The sequence below is a fragment of the Pristiophorus japonicus genome, chromosome 20, assembly GCF_044704955.1.
Source record: "Pristiophorus japonicus isolate sPriJap1 chromosome 20, sPriJap1.hap1, whole genome shotgun sequence".
In the NCBI taxonomy this organism is placed as follows: Eukaryota; Metazoa; Chordata; class Chondrichthyes; family Pristiophoridae; genus Pristiophorus; species Pristiophorus japonicus.
The window spans coordinates 41,253,632-41,275,731 of NC_091996.1; the positions used below are offsets into that span (position 1 = coordinate 41,253,632).

Below are 22,100 nucleotides of genomic sequence, written 5' to 3' on the forward strand. Positions count from 1 at the left end.
GCTGAAGTACACGGGGTGCACACATTGACAAAATGTCCACCTATAATGCTAAACGTAAAATTGAATGGCTTACCCATAGCCATGGAACTGGACACTGGTGCTAGCCAATCCATCATGAGTAAAAAGATGTTTGAGAGACTGTGGAGCAACAAGGCATTCAGACCAGCCCTGAGCCCCATCCACACAAAACTGAGAATATACACCAAAGAGCTGATCACTGTCCTGGGCAGCACCATGGTCAAGGTCACCTACGAGGGCACGGTGCACGAACTGCCACTCTAGATTGTCCCAGGCGATGGCCCCACACTGCTTGGAAGGAGCTGGCTGGGCAAAATCTGCTGGAACTGGGATGACATCCGAGCACTATCAGATGTCGATGAGGCCTCATGTACCCAGGTTCTTAACAAATTTCCTTCCCTTTTTGAGCCAGCATTGGAAACTTTTCCGGGGCGAAGGTGCAGATGCACTTGGTGCCAGAGGCACGACCCATTCACCACAAGATGCAAGCGGTACCTCACATGAGGGAGTGGAAATCAAGTTGGACAGGCTGCAATGCGAGGGTATCATCTCCCCAGTGGAATTCAGTGAGTGGGCCAGCCCAATTGTTCCAGTACTCAAGAGTGATAGTACGATCAGGATTTGCAGCGATTATAAAGTAACTATTAATCGTTTCTGGCTACAGGATCAATACCCGCTACCTAAGGCAGACGACCTATTTGCGACGCTGGCAGGAGGCAAGACGTTCACCAAGCTCGACCTGACTTCGGCCTACATGACACAGGAGCTGGAGGGCCTCAACTGCATCAACACGCACAAGGGACTGTTCATCTACAACAGATGCCAGTTTGGAATTCGGTCCACCGCAACAATCTTCCAAAGAAACATGGAGAGCCTACTCAAGTCAGTACCACACACCGTGGTCTTTCAAGATGGCATATTGGTCACAGGTCGGGACACCACCGAGCACCTACAAAACCTGGAGGAGGTCCTCCAGCGATTGGATCGCGTCGGACTGCGGCTGAAGAGGTCGAAATGTGTCTTCATGGCAACAGGAGTTTTTGGGGAGAAAGATTGTGGCGGATGGCATTCGGCCCACAGACGCCAAGGCAAAGGCTATCAGGAACGTGCCCAGGCCACAGAACGTCACGGAGCTGCGGTCGTTCCTGGGACTCAACTATTTTGGTAACTTCCTACCGGGGTTAAGCACCCTTTTAGAGCCCCTACACATGTTATTGCGCAAAGATGAGAACTGGGTATGGGAAAAAAAAAAAACAAGTAATTGCTTTTGAGAAAGCCAGTAACATTTTATGCTCCAACAAGCTGCTTGTATTGTATAACCCGTATAAAAAAAACTTGTGCTAGCATGTGACGCATCGTCGTACGGAATCAGGTGTGTATTACAACAAGCCAACGTTGAGGGGAAGTTGCAACCTGTTGCCCATGCTTCCAGGAGCTTGTCGAAAGCGAAGAGGGCCTTTAGCATGATTGAGAAAGAGGCATTAGCATGTGTGTTCAGGGTAAAGAAAATGCATCAGTACCCGTTTGGCCTCAAATTTGAGCTGGAAACCGATCACAAGCCCCTCACATTCTTGTTTTCAGCGAAAACAAGGGAACAAATACTAATGCCTCAGCCCACATACAAAGGTGGGCACTCGCGCTCAACGTATAACTATAACCATCCGCCACAGGCCAGGCACTGAGAACTGTGCGGATGCTCTGTCGGCTACCATTGCCCACCACGGGGGTGGAAATGGTGCAGCCTGCAAACTTGTTGATGGTGGCGCAGCCCGCAGACTTGTTGATTGTCATGGAAGCGTTTGAAAATGATAAATCACCTGTCACAGCCCGCCAGATTAGGACTTGGACCAGCCAAGATCCTCTGCTGTCCCTCGTAAAAAAAACTGTACTTCATGGGAGCTGGGCCAGCATCCCCGTTGAAATGCAAGAGCCATTCCAGCAGCGAAAGGACGAGCTGTCCATTCAGGCAGACTGCCTGTTGTGGGGTAACCGCGTAGTGCTACCAAAAAAGGGCAGGGAGACGTTCATCTCGGATCTCCACACAGCACACACCCAGGTATAGTAATAATGAAAGCGATAGCCAGATCCCACGTGTGGTAGCTACCCGTATCAACTCTGACTTAGAGTCCTGTGTACGGCAATGCAGCGTATGTGCTCAGTTGAGCAACGCGCCCAGAGAGGTACCACTAAGTTTGTGGTCCTGGCTCTCAAGACCATGGTCAAGGATCCATGGCGACTATGCGGGCCAGTTTCTCGGTAAAATGTTCCTGGTGGTGGTGGTGGATGCTTTTTCAAAATGGATTGAATGTGAAATAATGTCGGGAAGCACCATCACCGCCACCATTGAAAGCCTGAGGGCCATGTTTGCCACCCACAGCCTGCCTGACATACTGGTCAGTGACAACGGGCCATGTTTCACCAGTGCCGAATTTAAAGAATTCATGACCCGCAATGGGATCAAACAGGTCACCTCGGCCCTGTTTAAACCAGCCTCCAATGGGCAGGCAGAGCGGGCAGTACAAACCATCAAACAGCCTAAACGAGTCACAGAAGGCTCACTCCAAACCTGTCTGTCCCGAGTACTGCTCAGCTACCGCACAAGACCCCACTCGCTCACAGGGTTGCCCCAAGCTGAACTACTCATGAAAACGACACTTAAAACCAGACTCTCGCTGGTTCACTCCAACCTGCATGATCAGGTAGAGAACAGGCGGCAGCAACAAAATGTAAACGATGGTCGCGCCACTGTCACGGGAAATTGATCTGAATGACCCTGTGTATGTGCTAAACTATGGACATGGTCCCAAGTGGATCGTGGGCACAGTGATAGCTAAAGAAGGGAATAGGGTGTTTGTAGTCAAACTAGAAATTTGCAGAAAGCACCTGGACCAAACGAGGCTGCAGTTCACAGACTGCCCTGAACAACCCACAGCAGACATCACCTTTTGAGCCCACAACACACACCCAAAGGATCAACGACACCATGCTGAACCAGGAAATCGAACCAAGCATGCCCAACAGTCCAGCAAGGCCAGGCTCACCTAGCAGCCCTGCAGGATCAACACGCCAGCGAGGGCACAGCCAACACACCAGAACAGACATTTGTACCGAGGCGGTCCACCAGGGAAAGAAAGGCTCCCGACCGACTCACCTTGTAAATAGTTTTCACTTTGACTTTTGGGGAGGGGTTGGGGGGGGTGGGGAAGTGAAGTTATTGTGTTGCTAACACAGATGAGACTGCACACAGGGAGGTTAAAGTAACAGTGACCTCAGTCTTTAATAAGACACTCCAGAGTGAGGAACAGGTCCTTAGGGGCCAGCTTATATACAGTGCTCCCAAGGGATGCTGGGATCCCTTGGGACTTCAGGGGATGAGCTCCCTGGTGGCGGAACATGGGAGTGCATGCTTTACAGATACACAACAGTATTTTTGAGGAGGAGTTCATAGAGTGTATCCGGGATAGTTTCCTTGAACAGTACGTAGCGGAACCAACCAGGGAGCAGGCTCTTATAAATCTGGGACTGTGTAATGAGACAGGATTTGTTATGTGTAAACCTGTATATACCTTGTGTAGCCACCAGAGGGCTCATCCCCTGGAGTCCCAAGGGATCCCACAATCCCTTGGGAGCACTGGTACTGGAGGTCTCAGGCTGGAGAGGCACTCTGGAGACCTGCAATAAAAGACTAAGGTCACACTTTACTTTGAGCTCACAGTATCTAGTCAGACTCTTTATTAATACATAACAGGATTAATAAATGATCTCGTAGTAAAGGATCCTCCAGGAATGAGTGACCATAACATGGTTGAATTTCAATTTCAGTTGGAGGGCAAGAAAGTTGGATCTCAAACCAGCGTCCTAAGCTTAAATAAAAAGGAGACTACAAAAAAAAGGTATAAGGCAGAGTTGGCTAAAGTGTACTAGGAAAATCGATTAAAGTTTGGGATGGTTGATGAGCAGTGGCAGACATTTAAGGAGATATTCCATAACTAACAAAAATATATCCCAATGAGAAGGAAAGACTAAGAAGGGATAACCATCCGTGGCTCAGGAAATAAGGGATGGTATCAAATTGAACAATGGCATACAATGTGGCCAAGACTAATGGGAGGCCAAATGATTGGGAAACTTTTGAAAGCCAGCAAAGAACGACAAAAATGATAGAGGGAAGATAGATAATGAAAATAAACTAGCACAAAATATAAAAACACATAGTAAGAGTTTCTACAGGTACGTAAAAAAGGAAAAAAAAAAATGAGTGGATAAAGTAAATGTTGGTCCCCGAGGAGGAGGAGACTGGGGAATTAATAATGGAGAACTGACAGACTGAGTATTTTGTATCAGTCTTCACAGTAGAAGACACTAAAAACATCTCAATAGTGGATAATCAAGGGCTATAGGGAGGGAGGAACTTAATACAATCACTATCACCAATGAAGTAGCACTCGGTACAATAATGGGACTAAAGGCAGACAAATCACCTGGACCTGATGGCTTACATTCCAGGGTCTTATAACAAGTGGCTGCAGAGATAGTGGATGCATTGGTTGTAATCTACCAAAATTCCCTGGATTCTGGGGCAGTCCCAGCAGATTGGAAAACTGCAAATGGAAGGCCCCTATTTAAAAAAAAAAAAGGGAGGCAGACAAAAGCAGGAAACTAGACCAGTTAGCCTAACATCTGTTTTTGGGAAAATGCTAGAGTCCATTAAGGAAGCAGTAGCAGGACATTTGGAAAAGCATAATTCAATCAAGCAGAGTCAGCATAGTTTTATGAAAGGGAAATTGTGTTTGACAAATTTGTTGGAGTTCTGAGGATGTAACAAGCAAGGTGGATAAGGGGGAACCAGTGGATGTGGTGGATTTGGACTTCCAGAAGGCATTCGATAAGGTGCCACATAAAAGGTTACTGCACAAGATAAAAGTTTATGGGGTTGGGGGTAATATATTAGCATGGAGAAGGGATTGGCTAACTAACAAAAAAAAGTCAGGATAAATGGGTCATTTTCTGGTTGGCAAACAGTGACTAGTGGGGTGCTGCAGGGATTGATGCTGGGTCCTCAACTATTTACAATGTATATTAATGACTTGGATGAAGGGATAGAGAGTGTAATGTAGCCAAGTTTGCTGATGATGCAAAGATGGGTGGGAAAGCAAATTGTGAGGAGAACCAAAAAAAAAAATCTGCAAAGGGATATAGGCAGGCTAAGTGAGTGGGCAATCTTTTGGCAGATGGAGTATAATGTGGGAAAATATGTGAGGTTATCCACTTAGTCAGAAAAAAAAAAAGTAAATTATAATTTAAAGGGAGAAAAATTGAAGTGCTGCAGTACAGAGGGACCTGGGGGTCTTTGTGCATGAAACACAAAGTTCACACACACAGGCTCGACAAGGTGGATGCAGAGAGGATATTTCCACTCACAGGGGAAACTAAAACCAAGGGACATATTCTCAGAATAACAGGCCGCCCATTTAAAACTGAGATGAGGAGGAATGTCCTCTGAGGATTGTAAATCTATGGAATTCTCTGCCCCAGAAAGCTGTGGAGGCAGGGTCATTGAATATATAAGGCAGAGAGACAGATTTGAGTGATAAGGGAGTGAAGGGTTATGGGGAGTGGGCAGAGAAGGAGAGCCAAGTCCATGATCAGATCAATGATCTTATTAAATGGCAGAGCTGGCTCGAGGGGCCAGGTGGCCTATTCCCATTTCTTATGTTTTTATTTTCAATGGTCCGAATGGCCACCTTCTGCGCGATATTTTTCAGGGGGGGGGTTCCCAGACAGTGAGAGGCAGGCAGGTTGGAAGGAAAGCAGCAGAAAGTATACACAACATTTACATGTGTACTTGTGAAAGCAATAATAATTTTGGAAACAATAGATTAATTGCACGGAGGGAAAAACATTCTATATACACTACATCTGCACAAGTATAGATCGCAGATGGTTTTGCTGGGTCTTGAAAGTCATTAAAATATTGCATTTAACCATGCCCTCTAAATTGACCTCATGATATGGGTGACCCTTCCAGGATGAGGCACTGAGTAAAGGAAAGGGAATAATCAGTGGGCAAGTCACCCCAGACTGCCCTTTTATATCATTATGGGGTGAGCTGAATGTTGGCACTGCAAGAGATGTAGGAGTTGGCCACCGAGCTGTCCACTGGCAGGAGATGCATGGTGTGGGAGGACTAGCGAGAATAAAAACTTTGAAATGTGGGACAAAAGCAAAAAAAAAAATTGGTTATACCCAACATTTTAAGCTCCAGGGTGACCAAGTCTGGGAACTTAACATCCAGGGATATTCAACAGTTAGGAAGGATAGACAGAGGAAAAGGAGACGGGGTGGCATTGCTGGTTAAAGAGGATATTAATGCAATAGTAAGGAGGGACATTAGCTTGGATGATGTGGAATCGGTATAGGTGGAGCTGCGGAATACCAAAGGGCAGAAAAACGCTAGTGGGAGTTGTGTAGACCACCAAACAGTAATAGTGAGGTTGGGGACAGCAACAAAGAAATAAGGGATGTGTGCAATAAAGGTACAGCAGTTATCATGGGAGACTTTAATCTACATATTCATTGGGCTAACCAAACTGGAAGCAATGCGGTGGAGGAGGATTTCCTGGAGTGTGTTAGGGATGGTTTTCTGGACCAATATGTCGAGGAACCAACTAGAGAGCTGGCCACCCTAGACTGGGTGATGTGTAATAAGAAGGGACAAATTAGCAATCTTGTTGTGCGAAGCCTCTTGGGGAAGAGTGACCATAATATGGTAGAATTCTTTAAGATGGAGTGTGACAGTTAATTCAGAAACTCAGGTCCTGAACTTAAGGAAAGATAACTTCAACATTATGAGGCGTGAATTGGCTAGACTAGACTGGCAAAGGATACTTAAAGGGTTGACGGTGGATAAGCAATGGCAAACATTTAAAGATCACATGAATGAACTTCAGCAATTATACATCCCTGTCTGGAGTAAAAATAAAAACGGGGAAGTTGGCTCAACCGTGGCTAACAAGGGAAATTAAGGATATAGGCCCCAAGTTTCCACATGATTTGCTCCTGATTTTTTTTTTTTTTTTTTAAAAAAGGAGCAACTGGTGGAGAACGGACTATCTTAGAAATTGCAATTCTCCACATTTTCTTTTCTGCAGTTCTAGTCAGATAGAACAGTTTCACTTTGAAACAGAATTTTCTCTTCAAAAGGGGGCGTGTCCGGCCACTGACGCCTGATTTCAAAGTTTCCACAGTGAAAACGTACTCTAAACTAACTTAGAATGGAGCAAGTGAAGATTTTTGTAGAACTGAAAAAACCTTGTCTACACATTAAAAAAAATCAGGCGCAGGTTACAAATTAGGCGTCCGGAACGAGGTTGGGGGGGGGGGGGAAGGGAAGTCATTAAATGCTACAATAAATCCTTATTTATACTTATAAAAATATTATACAAATAAATCCAACCTTTATAAGCAAAGAAAAGATTAAATAAACCATCTTCCTAACTGTGTGAAAGTGCTTCAGGCAGGTTCAGTCAGCTCAGCGGTGTGGCGTCCTTCCCGCGAATGGGAGGGAGGGAGGGGCAGGTAGGCAGTAAGCAGGCATTTGTGCAGCCTTCCACTTGAGGTGGAAGCCTTAAAGTCAGCTCAGCGGTGTGGCGTCGTTCCCGCGAACGGGAGGGCCCGACCGACCACAGCAGGGGGGAGGCAGGGAGGAGGAGACAGCCGTTCCCGACGGCGGGGGGGGGAGGCAGGGAGGGAGTGAGGGCCTGATCGACCGCGGCGGGGGGGAGGCAGTCGTTCCTGACGGCGGGGGGGGGGGGGGGGGGGGGAAGGCAGGGAGGAGGAGGCAGTCGTTCCTGACGGCGGGGGGGGGGGGAGGCAGTGAGAAGGCTGCAGGACGCCTCAGAAGCTGAGGCAGCCATTCCCGACGGCGGGGGGGGGGGGGGGGGGGGGGAAGGAGAGGCCGTCGGGAAACGGCTGCCTCAACTTCTGAGGCGTCCTGCAGCCTTCTCACTGCTGCAAGAAGCCTCAGTGCTGATCATAGAAGGGCAATGTGCTTTTATTAAAAAATGTTCAAAAATTAAACAGCTACAAAGAACTACAAAAATGGCCGAGTGCCAATGTTTCCTTCACACTGCGCATGCGCGAATGCTCCAACGCGCAGCGTTGCCGGCACGAAAAAAACTAATTTAAATGGTACCCGCCCCCTCCCACTTACAAAATCGGCGCGAGTGGTAGGCTCCGCCCCCTGGGCGCCGCGCCAAGCTGCCATGGAGCTGCAGGGCGCTCCAGAATCACGCGTTTTTTTTCAGGCGCCCTTTTCGGCGCGAAAAACGGGTGCCCAGCTCGGAGGGGCGCCCGTTTTGTAGCGTGTGGAAACTTGGGGCCATAGTGTTAAAACTAAGGAAGAGACATATAAATTGGCTAGAAAAAGCAACAAACCTGAGGACTGGGAGAAATTTAGAATTCAACAGAGGAGGACTAAGGGTTTAATTAAGAGGGGGAAAATAGAGTACGAGAGGAAGCTTGCAGGGAACATAAACTGACTGCAAAAACTTCTATAAATGTGAAGAGAAAAAGATTAGTGAAGACAAACGTAGGTCCCTTGCAGTCAGATTCAGGTGAATTTATAATGGGGAACAAATAAATGGCAGACGAATTGAACAAATACTTCGGTTCTGTCTTCACAAAGGAAGACACAAATAACCTTCCAGATGTACTAGGGGACAGTGGGTCTAGTGAGAAGGAGGAACTGAAGGATATCCTTTAGGTGGGAAATTGTGTTTGGGAAATTGATGGGATTGAAGGCCAATAAATCCCCAGGGCCTGAGTCTGCATCCCAGAGTACTTAAGGAAGTGGCCATAGAAATAGTGGATGCATTGGTGATCGTTTTCCAACAGTCTATCGACTCTGGATCAGTTCCTATGGACTGGAGGGTAGCTAATGTAATACCACTTTCTAAAAAAAAAAGGAGGGAGAGAAAACGGGTAATTACAGACGGGTTAGCCTGACATTAGTGGGGAAAATGTTGGAATCAATCATTAAGGATGAAATAGCAGCGCATTTGGAAAGCAGTGACAGGATCGGTCCAAGTCAGCATGGATTTATGAAAGGGAAATCGTGCTCGATGAATCTTCTGGAATTGTGAGGATGTAACTAGCAGAGTGGACAAGGGAGAACTAGTGGATGTGGTGTATTTGAACTTTCAAAATGCTTCTGACAAGGTCACGCACAAGAGATTGGTGTGCAAAATCAAAGCACATGGTATTGGGGATAATGTACTGACGTGGATAGAGAACTGGTTGGCAGAGAGTTGGGATAAACGGGTCCTTTTCAGAATGGCAGGCAGTGACTGGGAGTGCTGCAGGGCTCAGTGCTGGGACCCCAGCGCTTTACAATATACATTAACGATTTAGAAGGAATTGAGTGTAATATCTCCAAGTTTGCAGATGACACTAAACTGGGTGGTGGTGTGAGCTGTGAAGAGGACGCCAAGAGGCTGCAGAGTGACCTGGGCAGGTTAGGTGAGTGGGTAAATGCATGGCAGATGCAGTATAATGTGGATAAATGTGAGGTTATCCATTTTGGGGGCAAAAACACAAAGGCAGAATATTATCTGAATGGTGGCAGATTAGGAAAAGGGGAGGTGCAACGAGACCTGGGTGTCATGGTTCAGTAGTCATTGAAAGTTGACATGCAGGTACAGCAGGCGGCAAATGGTATGTTGGCCCTCAGCTAGGGGATTGGAGTATAGGAGCAGGGAGGTCTTACTGCAGTTGTACAGGGCCTTGGTGAAACCTCACCTGGAATATGGTGTTCAGTTTTGGTCTCCTAATCGGAGGGAGGATGTTCTTGCTATTGAGGGAATGCAGCGAAGGTTCACCAGACTGATTCCAGGGATGGCTGGACTGACATGAGGGGAGACTGGATCAACTGGGCCTTTATTCACTGGAGTTTAGAAGGATGAGGGGCGGGATCTCATAGAAACGTTTAAAATTCTGATGGGTTTAGACAGGTTAGATGCAGGAATAATGTTCCCAATGTTGGGGGAAGTCCAGAACCAAGGGTCACAGTCTAAGGATAAGGGGTAAGCCATTTAGGACTGAGATGAGGAGAAACTTCTTCACCCAGAGAGTGGTGAACCTGTGGAATTCTCTACCACAGAAAGTTGTTGAGGCCAATTCACTAAATATATTCAAAAAGGAGTTAGATGTAGTCCTTACTGCTAGGGGGATAAAGGAGTATGGCGAGAAAGCAGGAATGGGGTACTGAGGTTGCATGTTCAGCCATGAGCTCATTGAATGGCGGTGCCGAATGGCCTACTCCTATTTTCTATGTTTCTATCTCGTAGAAACGTATAAGATTCTGACGGGACTGGACAGGTTAGATGCGGGAAGAATGTTCCCGATGTTGGGAGAGTCCAGAACCAGGGGACATAGTCTTAGGATAAGGGGTAGCCATTTAGGACTGAGATGAGGAGAAACTTCTTCAGAATTGTTAACCTGTGGAATTCCCTGCCGCAGAGTTGTTGATGCCAGTTCGTTAGATATATTCAAGAGGGAGTTAGATATGTGCCTTACAGCTCAAGAGATATGGAGAGAAAGCAGGAAAGGGGTACTGAGGGAATGATCAGCCATGATCTTATTGAATGGCGGTGCAGGTTTGAAAGGCCGAATGGCCTACTCCTGCACCTAGTTTCTATGTTTCTTTTCTCTTTGCATATGCCGACTGATCTGCTGTCCATTTCCAGCATTTTCTCTTTCAGATTTCCAGCACTTTGTTTTTTTTGTCATATTTATTGAGCAGATGCACCATTTTGTGTCAGTCTAATAAAATAAACATTCCCTACATATTAGTTTGCTTCTACCTTTGCTTCAGACAGTGTCTTTCTTGTGTTTTGATGCCTCCTCCACAGGTCCGGGTGCATCCCGTCCATTTGGCCCATTCACCCCACCAATAGGCAGTATTATCTAGTCCTTCTTCTAAACTATTGGACGTCTGAGTCACTTGCTAGGAGAAAAAAAGAGAAATAATATTCATTTTGAAAGAGAGTTTTTTTTATTAGTGTTTATCTTTATGAGCACCCTATCGACTAGCGTTTGAAGCTTCACATCACTGGCTGAATGCCTTACATTCCCTCACCGGTAGTACAGCTCCATTATACAGTGCCACAAAGTGATCGTATGAAGGTTTGCAAGTACTTCTCAGATTGGAGCCCAGGCCTTTCTCCACACGGAGCAAGGGAAGCTGAAGGAGACAGTCACCCTGGACAACACATTTGACTAGACAATCAGTAAGTAGGTCTTCTGCTCCTCCTGTGGGTCAGGGAAAATGTGAAGCACAGTTGGGCTACAGGTGGCAGAAATAAGGAGAATTAAAAATTAAACCACTTCATGCCAGGCAACAGAGCAAGTTTCTCCTTCAGCAATAGTGTGTTTTCAGCCATCACTGATAAATGCAGCTATTCTTCAGTGACAAACAAGGCAGTGTATCAAAGTAAATTAATTTTTACCTGAGAAACCCTCTTTAAACCCATTTTCCTATTCAGAAAACCAGAGTACTCAAACAGCAAACCAGAGCTTTCAAAATCCTCTTAAAATCTATTTGACTAGTACATAAAAATAAACTTATTTTGAGTTGTTTATGATTGGTTGCTGTTCTATGATAAAGTGCTGAGTCCTTCCCACATTGAGATATCTTGTTGCCACAAACTGAGAAAAGCTGACTTTCCCTCGAAGTAACCGTGATCATTTGTTTGGCAGGTGCTCTGGGTCACTTGGCCGAATATTTTATTGCCAAGCCACAGAACTTTTAAAGCAAAGCTGCTTTTTGTTGTAGAGGAATGCCACTTGCACCAAGTCAGAAAAACAATCTTGGGCAGGACCATTCCTTTCCATCAAAACTGCCATCTTAGACCTTCCTGTACCTCCTCACAACTAACCTCCTGTTCCCCTCCAAGATCATGAACCCATTGTTGCCACCTAGCTGTGCTCACTTCTCATGTCTGGGTTCTGCCCCACACCCACTGCACTGGTCAAAGCCACCAACAACAATTGCACATAGTCTTCTGCTCATTGGTGTTCAAAACAATTGGCCATTCCACCCCTTTTCGCCTTCACTCTTCCATGGTCCAACTCTGTGGGACAACCACACTAGTTGCACACATACCTGGTTCAATGTAGCCAGCACATATGGGGAAATAACTGGTGCGATGGTCTAAATTGGATAGCTCTTTCAAAGAGCCAGTACATGCAAGATGGGCCAAATGGCCTTCTATGCTGCAAGATTCTATGGGGCGGAAATTAAGGCCCGCCGACCTTTTTTTTTAAAGCTAGTTTTACTGTCGGATCTGACGAGGCAGACTCTTGATCCATTTTCACCTCTGACTTTCGGTTCGCTCCCCAAAAAATTGCCAGTCATAATGGGGGCAGAAGTGCAGTGGCAAGTGCTGGTGAGGGGCGGAAGTGGGGTGAGGGCAGGACGGAGTCTCCGCTGCTGTCAATTAGCAGCGGAGCAGTGGTGACGTCAGTGCTCATGTGAGTCACCACATCTCTCCCCTCATTTAAAAAAAGGGGAGAGAAGCTGTGTTGGAGATGAGCTCCGAATCCCAACTCATCCATTGCCAGTATCATGTGTCACACCAAGTCCCATCTTGCCTAAATTCCATTGGCTCGCTGTCCTCCAGAGTATGGAATTTTAAAATCCTCATACACACAAGACTCTCCATGGCTTTCCCTCATCCTACCTTTGCAGCCCTCCATCCCAGCTCCTGCCCTATGGTCTTCAGACTTTGGCTTCCTGTGCATACCATCCCTCCTCCACACTCCCACTGGTAACTGCATACTGTCTCTCCTCCACACTCCCACTGGTAACTGCATACTGTCCCTCCTCCACACTCCCACTGGTAACTGCATACTGTCTCTCCTCCACACTCCCACTGGTAACTGCATACTGTCCCTCCTCCACACTCCCACTGGTAACAGAACCTTTAACTATGGGGCTCCATCCCTAAACCCCTCAACTTTGCTACTTCCTTTCCCAATTATTCTACTGCTCAGCAATCCTTTCTCCTCTAAGAACTTTGAGACATTTACTACATTAAAGACACTTATATAAACAAGAAAGATGCAAATGTCACTATAAACTTTTTTTAATAAACATTTGCGGCCTTAATATGTTAAATGGAGTCAATTCAAACAGAGATTATTTCCAAGTGAGCACAATAGATCTATGTAGTAACTAAATCCACTTTCAAGTGCAGGTTCTTTTCCCAGTACACTGCTCAGGCTTTCGTCCCTACTGGGTTTCTCCAATAGCCTGCCTGGTGGGTCTTTCAGATTCACCTGCTGCTCAGAAGGTTAGTGCTTTTGTTCTATTCATTTTCATCCTAAAGCAGGGCTCTGATTGCAGCTGCTGAGCTACACAAAGATGGAATAAAATATGTACAGAAATATATCATTGTAGACCAAGGTTATTATTGTGGTCTTACAGGGACACCATTTCAATGTAGTTTCACTCGCGTCTCTCCAGTGATGTTAACTGAGGGATCATTTGTATCCTGGAATAGTTAAATTCAGGAAAAGAGTGCAGTTCCATGCTCAAGTAGCTCGGCTTCAGCTTGCAGCGTAGTTCTGAAATTCCAGACATTCAAATGAATTGTTCAATTCCAGGACAAGACAGCCCCTCTCCATCATTAACTTTATTAGAGCAGATAAGGGAAAGAGACAATGTATCTCAAGACCACAGTGAACCTTATTCTAGAATTGGAAAGCTGCATTTTCATGGGTCTATTTCTTTCCTCCTCCTCTCCTCTTCTTCTTCCTCTCTCCCCCCCCCCCCCCACTGCGCACAGACAAGACAAATATTTTGAACAGAAAATATTCCCCCTGGACTTTACTTCCCCTTTAATATTTTACTATGAAAGCAATTCCTGCATCATACAAAATTTTAACAAAAATCACAGGGCAGGAAGATTACTTGTCAAGGCTATTGTGTCTGGGTTGCTTTTAATTAACTTGTAAAAATTGTTGTTTACTAGTAGTCTGCACAGACCAACAGAAACATCAGCATGTCCTGCCCTACAGGGCACAGCTGGTTTTAGGCAATTTGCCCAGGGTGGATGCAAACACATTTCAACTCCAGCAGACATCTAAATAGTTATCTCTTTATAACTGTAGACAAACCCTAAACAAATATGTTTGGTTTCAGAAAACATTCCATCCCATAGCCAAGATGTTATTTAAGGCTTAACATGCAAAAGCAGAATTAGTAAAAGCCTGAAACAGTAATCTGCAGTAACCTACACAAGCAGAAAGCAGGACTATTTTGGCAGGCAAGATGTAACATTCTATGCCCAAGCAGATCTGTGCTAAGTAACTGGCACATTCACAGTGCATTACTTCGTCTCATAACTTGCATGAAATAAGGGTCCCACAACAGGGTTACACAACCAGGCATCACCCACTGAAAACACAGGTTTTTCCATCTCCATTTTACTTACATTGTAATAAGTGAAGTTGGCACGTTCTCCCTGTAATACTTCACAGGTGGATTCCAAATGCTAGCAATACTGCCTGAGGGAGGTACTTCCCACACAGAGATGGGAGAAATTTTATATAAAAACACTAGGCAGGAAAAAAAAACCTGCTATTCCACAGCAACTGTAACAAAACAATCACTATTTTAAAAATGACTAGCAAATTCCAGGTTTGACAGATCAGCTGAGGTACAGCCTGCTGGTGGCAAACATGGATTAACAAATAACAGCAATAACTGTTTTCTCACAGGTAACAGCTGGAATGTCAGTCACGTTAAGGGTTTTCGTTTGAGAGAATTACATGACGGTCTAAAAGGAAAAAAAAATGACTTAAACCATAAAGTATATAGTGTAAAAGTACAAGACCGGGAGACATGGACTTAATACTCACGTGTAATGCTACAGCAGCAACACCTTCAATAAATAATGCAACAGCAATCAGACAGTGCACGGAGACAGCTGCATCCCAACCAAGAGAACCTTTGCACTTCCATTTATCGAAATTCATACTGGAAGCAAACAAGGGGAGATGCTCATTGATAATTATTTAAAGTGTAATGATTTGCTAACAAAGGTGAAAGGAATATGGCAGATATTACACAATCAAGTAAATTTGCATGCAGTGTAATTATTGATCCTTGTGGGTCTGCTCCTGGGCTGGACCTTGGTCGCCGTCAACAGGTCCAGGCTGGACACAGCTGATGGGGTTGTTCACTCCTGGCTGCCTGCCTCTTCCTTGGCTATGCCCTTTGGAGTGCTTCCACAACCAATGGGCTACAGAGGGACCGGAGTGCATGGCAGAGACCAGGAATAACATTATTTAATTTGATAAGTCTAATTTTTTATTTGGAATTTACTGTTCATGCTCCTTTACTTTGTTAGTTTAATTTTGATTGGTGAGTAAGTGTAGATCTGTCACTAGGGGCTCGATTTATTCCCACTTAGTTTCAGCTATCCCTGCAAATCAATGCTTTACAGATAGGATGGCTTGAGTGGACAAGCAGCATGGAGCTTACACAAGAACATAAGAAATATGAGCAGGAGTAAGCCATTCACCCTCTTGAGCCTGCATCGCCATTCAAGAAGATCATGGCTGATCTACCTCAACTCCACTATCTCCATATCCCTTAATATGCAAAAATCAATCTGAGTCTTGAACATATTCAAAGACGGAGCCTCCACAGCCCTCTGGGATAAAGAATTCCAAAGATTCACCACCTATTGAGTGAAGAAATTTCTCATCAGTCCTGAATGGCTGACCCCTTATTCGGAGACTGTGACCCCCGATTCTAGATTTCCCAGCCAGGAGGAAACAACCTCGGCATCGACGCTAAGAATTTAATACATTTCAATGAGATCACCCCTCATTCTTTTAAACTCTCCCCCTGGCTCCCCAATCCCAGGAATCAGTCTGGTGAACCTTCATTGCACTCCAACTATGGCAAGTATATCCTTCTTTAGGTAAGGAGACCAAAACTGTACACAATACTCCAGGTGCAGTCTCACTAAGACACCTTTACTTTTGTAATAAAGGCCAACATATGATTTGTTTTTTTATTTGCTTGCTGTACCTGCATGTTAACTTAGTGATTCGTGTACAAGGACTCCCAGGTCACTGTGAACACCAACATTTCCCAATCTCATAATTTTAAAAATACTCTGCTTTTCTATTTTTCCTACCAAAGTGGATAACTTCACATTATATTCCATTTGCCATGTTCCTGCCCACTCACTTAGCCTGTCCATATTTCCTTGAAGCCTCTTTGCATCTTCCTCACAACTTACATTCCCACCTAACTTTTTCATCAGCAAACTTGGATACATTACATTTGGTTCCCTCATCCAAATCATTGATAGCTTGTGAATAGCTGAGGTCCAAGCATTGATCTTTGCAGCACTCCACTAGTTACAGTCTGCCAACCCGAAAATTACCTGTTTATTCCTACTCTCCTCGGTTCATTAACTAATCCATGCTAGTATATTACCCCCAAGCAGAGGAGCCTTAATTTTGATGAATAACCTCTTATTGAATGCTTTCTGAAAATCCAAATACACCACATCATGGTTCCCCCTTATCTATTCTGCTAGTTACAACCTCAAGATTCGTCAAACATGATTTCCCGGTCTTCGAAACATCAAGTACCTGGGAACATTTTGTTCGCAACCTTGATTACATTGCAACCATGTCTCTAATGGCTAGTAAACCAAACCCATTTGTCTCTGCCACTAGTTCATCTCTTGTTACAAATGCTCTCTGCATTCAGATAAAACACTAGTTAGGCTACAGCTGGGGTACTGCATGCAGTTCTGGTCACCACATTAGTGCAATCACTTATTTCCTGTCGAGAGGGTAGAGAGGAGATTTGCAAGGATGTTGCCTGGAATGGAGAATTTTAGCTATGAGGAAAGATGGGATAGGCTGGGGTTGTTGTTTTCTTTGGAACAGAGGAGGCTGAATTGTGGTACAAAAAATTATATGGGGCCAAGATAGATTGGATAGGAAGGACCTATTCCCCTTAGCAGAGGGGTCAATAACCAGAGGGCATAGATTAAAAGTAAGTGGTAGGAGGTTTAGAGGGGATTGGAGGAGAATTTTTTTTCCCAGAAGGTGGTAGGGGTCTGGAACACACTGCCTGAAAGGGTGGGAGAGGCAGAAACCCTCATAGCATTTAAAAAGTACTTGGATATACACTTAAAGTGCCATAACCTACAGGGCTACGGACCAATAGCTGGAAAGTGGGATTAGGCTGGTGCGGACACAATATGCAGAATGGCCTCCTTCTGTGCTGTAAATCTCTATGTAAAATCTTATAGAATCACTGTTTTATGACTCGCTATATTCGATTTTCCCTTTCTATGTCAATTTCTTGGTCCTCATTTGCTGAATTCTAAAATCCTCAGGCTTACTACTCTTTGGCAACATTATAAGCCTCTTTGATCTCATACTATCAAACTTTTCTTGCTAGCCCCTTTACTACAAGGTTATTAATTAACCCTTTCTCGTTGCACAATACTAGATCTAAAATAGCCTGTTCCCTAGTTAGTACCTCAACATACTGATCTAGAAAACTATCTTGTATATATTCTATGAATTAGTCCTCCTGCCTATTAAAAATTTGGTTTGCCCTGTCTATATGTAGATTAAAGTCCCCCATGATTACTGCATTACCCTTGTTACATGGACCTCCAATTTCTTGATTTATACTGTGCCCAACATTACAACTAGTTTGGGGGCCTATAAACAACTCCCACCAGTGCTTTCCGCCTCTTGCTGTTTCTTCACTCCACCTAAACAGATTCTACTTGATTTTCAGAGCCAAGATCCTTTCTCATGACAGTCTTTATCCCATCCTTGATGATCAGGGCTACGCCTTACCCTTTTCAATTCTGCCTATCTCTTCTAAAAGAGAAATATCCTGGAATATTTAGTTCCCAATATTGGTCACTTTGCAACCATGTCTCCATAAATGGCTATTAGATCAAACCTAACCAACCACTTTATGTGCTCGTAAACTATATGGTTTTAGCTGCTACAGCTCCAGCATATATATCATTGCACACACTTGTACCTCCGGGATTATGGGTCCCTAACCCTTGGCTCATACCAGCTTGTGCCCAAGCTAATTGGACTTTGGCAACTAGAGTATGTGAATATAACAATAGGATCAGGAGGTAGGCCATTTGGCCCCTCAAGCCTGCTCCACCATTCAATATCATGGCTGATTTGATCTTGGCCTCAACTCCACTTCCCTGCCTGCTCCTCATAACCCTGGACTCCATCATTCAAAATTCTGACTATCTCCACTTAAATATATTCAATGACCCAGCCTCCACAGCTCTGGGGTAGAGAATTCCAAAGATTCACGATCAAGAAATTCATCATTTCCATTTTAAATGGGAAATCCCTTATTCTGAAACTATGCCCCCCCCAGTTCTAGATTCCCCACTAGGGAAACATCCTTGCATCTACCCTGGCAAGTCCCCTCAGAATCTTATATGTTTCAAGATCATCTCATTCTTCTAAACGCCAATGAGTATAGGCCCAACCTTTAAGACAATCTCTTCAGGAATCAACCTCATGAACTGTTACACTCATAATAAAATGTTCAGACAGAGTACTGTGTATAATGAGCATGTGACCTTAGCTCCATTAAGGTTCCAAAGTGCAGGTACCTCATGGGTGGCCTGCTTATATACTGTGCTCCCAAGGGATGCTGGGATCCCTTGGGACTCCACCAGTTAGGCCTTCTGGTGGTCAGGTGTGATGCAGGTTACAAGGGGTTAAATACATAACATCACTCCCCCGTGAAGTCAACAGTACACTTATTTACAAGGAGAGATGATCTGGGGCTTTGCGCTCCCTTGTCAATCGCCTCGGTACAAATGCTGGTGTGGGTGGGTTGGTCAGTTCTTCATTGGGCTGTTGGGGGATGACGAGTTCGGTTTAGTGGTCAACTGGGATGTCAGTTGCCACTTTGTGTGTGTTGGAAGGTCAAAGTTGGTGGTGTCTTCAGGTTGTTCGTAGCTGTTGGTGAACCGCAATTTGATCCGGTCCAAGGGTTTTCTGAGAGTTTGTCCATTGGTCAGTTTGACCTGAAATACCTTTAGCTGTGACCTTGCCAGCGAGCCATTTGGGACCATGTCCATAATTGAGCACAAACACAGGATCATTGATCTCAGTATCGCATGGTCACGGTACACACTTTGTTGATGCCGCTTATCCCATGTGATCATGTAGATTCAGGGTGGACCAGAGAGCCTTGTTTTAAGCGCCCTTTTCATGAGCAGCTCAGCTAGGGGAATCCCGGTGAGTGAGTGGGATCTGATGCTGTAGCTGAGCAGTACTTGGGACAACCGGGTCTGCAGGGAGCTTTGCTTGATGGTCTGAACTGCCTGTTCTGCTTGGCTGTTGGATGCGGGCTTGAACAGGGCAGATGGGACATGTTTGATCCCGTTGCGAATCATTAATTCTTTGAATTCAGCACTGGTGAATCACGGCCCATTGTCGCTGACTAGGACATCAGGCAAGCCGTGCATGGCAAACATAGCTCGTAGACTTTCAATGGTGGCCGTGGATGTGCTTAGACATTATTGCACATTCAATCCACTTTAAGTGCCCATGACAACCAAAAACATTTTGCCTAGGAATGGGCTCGCATAGTCGACATGGCTCCTCGACCACGGTTTGGATGGCCAGGACCACAAACGTAGCGGTGCGCCTCGGTGCATTGCTCAACTGAGCGCAAGTGTTGCACTGGTGCACACATGACTTTAAATCTGAGTCGATGCCAGGCCACCACACGTGGGATCTGGCTATGGCTTTCATCATTACGATGCCTGGGTGGGTGTTGTGCAGTTTGCAAATGAATGAGTCTCTGCCTTTCTTGGGCAAGACTACACGATTGCCCCACAAAAGACAGTCCGCCTGCAGGGACAGTTCATCTTTGCGTCTGTGGAATGGCTTAATCGCCTCCTGCATTTCCACTGGGACCCTGGATCAGCTCCCGTGGAGGACAGTTTTTTAAAAAAAACCAGGAACAGTAAAGGATCCTGGCTGGTCCAGGATCTGATCTGGCGGGCCAGAACGGGAATTTTTCATTCTCAAATGCCTCCATGACCAAGTCCGCTGGCTGTGCCATTTCCACTCCGGTGGTGGGCAATGATAGTCGACAGAGCATCTGCGCAGTTCTCGGTGCCCGGTCTGTGGCAGATCACAGTTGTATGGAGACAGCGTGAATGCCCATCTTTGGATGCAGGCAGAGGCATTGATATTAATCCCTTTGCTCTCCGAGAATAGCGATATGAGCAGCTTGTGGTCAGCTCGAACTGGAGGCCAAATAAATACTTGTGCATTTTTTTTTTTAAATGCTGTAAAGGCATGCCAGAGCCTCTTTGTCAATCATGCTGTAGGCCCTTTCGGCCTTGGACAAACTCCTGGATGCATACGCAAATGATTGCAAAATTCACGATTCGTTGGCCTGTTGTAACACACCCAGCCCTGTATGATGATGCATCGCAAGCTAGCACCAATCGTTTACATGCGTTACACAGAACAAGCAGTTTGTTAGAACACAGTAAGTTTCTGGCTTTCTTAAAGGCAGCCTCTTGTGAATTACCCCATACCCAGTCGTCTCCCTTGCGCAGTAGCACATGTAGGGGTTCTAGCAGGGTGCTTAACCTAGGTAGGAAATTACCGAAGTAGTTGAGTCCCAGGAGCGACCGCAACTCCGTCTGTGGTCTCGGCGCGTTCTTGATGACCAGTCTTGGCGTGGTTGGGTCTGATGCCATCTGCTGTGATTCTCCTTCCTAAGAATTTGACATCCTGTGCCAGGAAAAGAGCGTTTCAACTTGAGCCCCACACGATCCAATCGACTAAGAACCTCTTCCAGGTTTTAAGTGCTCCATGGTGTCCCGACCTGTAACCAATGTTGTCCTGGAAGACCACTGTGCAAGGAACCGACTTTAGCAGGCTCTCCATGTTCCATTGGAAAATTGCTGCAGCTGACCGAATCCCAAACGGGCACCGGTTGTAGATAAACAGACCTTTGTGCGTGTTGATGCATATTAGGCCTTTCGAAGACTCCTCCAGCTCCTGCGTCATGTAGGCCGAGGTCAGGTCCAGCTTGGTGAACGTCTTCCCTCCAGCCAGGGTTGCGAATAGGTCGTCTGCCTTGGGTAGCGGGTAGTGGTCCTGCAGCAAAAACCAGTTAATCGCCACTTTATAGTCCCCGTAAATTCTAACCATACCGTCCTCCTCGAGTACCGGAACAATCGGACTGGCCCAGTCGATGATTTCCACCAGCGCGATGATGCCTTCACGTTGCAGCCTGTCCAGCTCGATTTCCACTTATGTACAGTACCGCCCGTGCCTTCTGGTGGATGGGTCGGGTACCGGGAACCAAATAGATTTGCACTGTCGCCCCAGAGAAGCTTCCAATGCCTGGCTCGAATAACGAAGGGAACTTAGAACCTGGTACATGCAGTGTCGTTGACAGACGAAAACGCTCGAATGTCATCCCAGTTCCAGTGGATTTTCCCCAGCCAGCTTCTGCCAAACAATGTGGGGGCCATCCCCTGGCACAATCCTAGCAGGAGTTAGTGTACTGCTGCATCATTGGAGACTTTGACTTCAGCACTGCCAATTGCAGGGATTAGTTCCTTTGTGCAAGTCCTTAGCTTGGTGAGAATGGGGCGGAGCTTGGGCCTGTGTGCCTTCTTTCCCCACAGCCGGTCGAAGGCCGTTTTACTCATTATGGACTGACTTGCCAGTATCCAGCTCTATAAGACACTGGAAAACCGTTCAGTTCATTATTGGTGGGCATTTCATCGTGAACATGTACACCCCGTACACCTCTGCCTCCTCCGTACGAGTTTCCAATTCCGTCTGATCCACCGTGGATCGATCTTCCTCTGCAACATGGTGGTTTGCAGGGTTTTCAGCTCGCCTGCACATTCATTGGAGGTGTCCCATTGTTCTGCAACCATTGCACGCATAGTGCTTAAAGCGGCATTGATGGGGCCGATGATCACCTTCGCAGTGTCAACAGGGTG

At 45.8% G+C, this 22,100-nt stretch overlaps 2 protein-coding genes across 2 annotated transcripts in view; one reads left to right on the forward strand and one right to left on the reverse strand.

The window, feature by feature from the left end:
• The window catches only part of LOC139232500 (ADAMTS-like protein 2), a 126,403-nt gene that overhangs the window by 99,473 nt on the left and 4,830 nt on the right, over positions 1–22,100 (reverse strand). Inside the window, exons 2-3 of the mRNA XM_070862809.1 lie at positions 14,941–15,058; positions 10,881–11,023 (exon numbers count right to left, since the gene is read on the reverse strand). Coding sequence (XP_070718910.1) covers positions 10,881–11,023; positions 14,941–15,057 — 260 coding nt within the window. The 5' untranslated portion in view covers position 15,058. The remainder of the gene's footprint in view (positions 1–10,880; positions 11,024–14,940; positions 15,059–22,100) is intronic.
• The window catches only part of LOC139232498 (protein myomaker-like), a 179,625-nt gene that overhangs the window by 51,737 nt on the left and 105,788 nt on the right, over positions 1–22,100 (forward strand). The window lies entirely within an intron of this gene.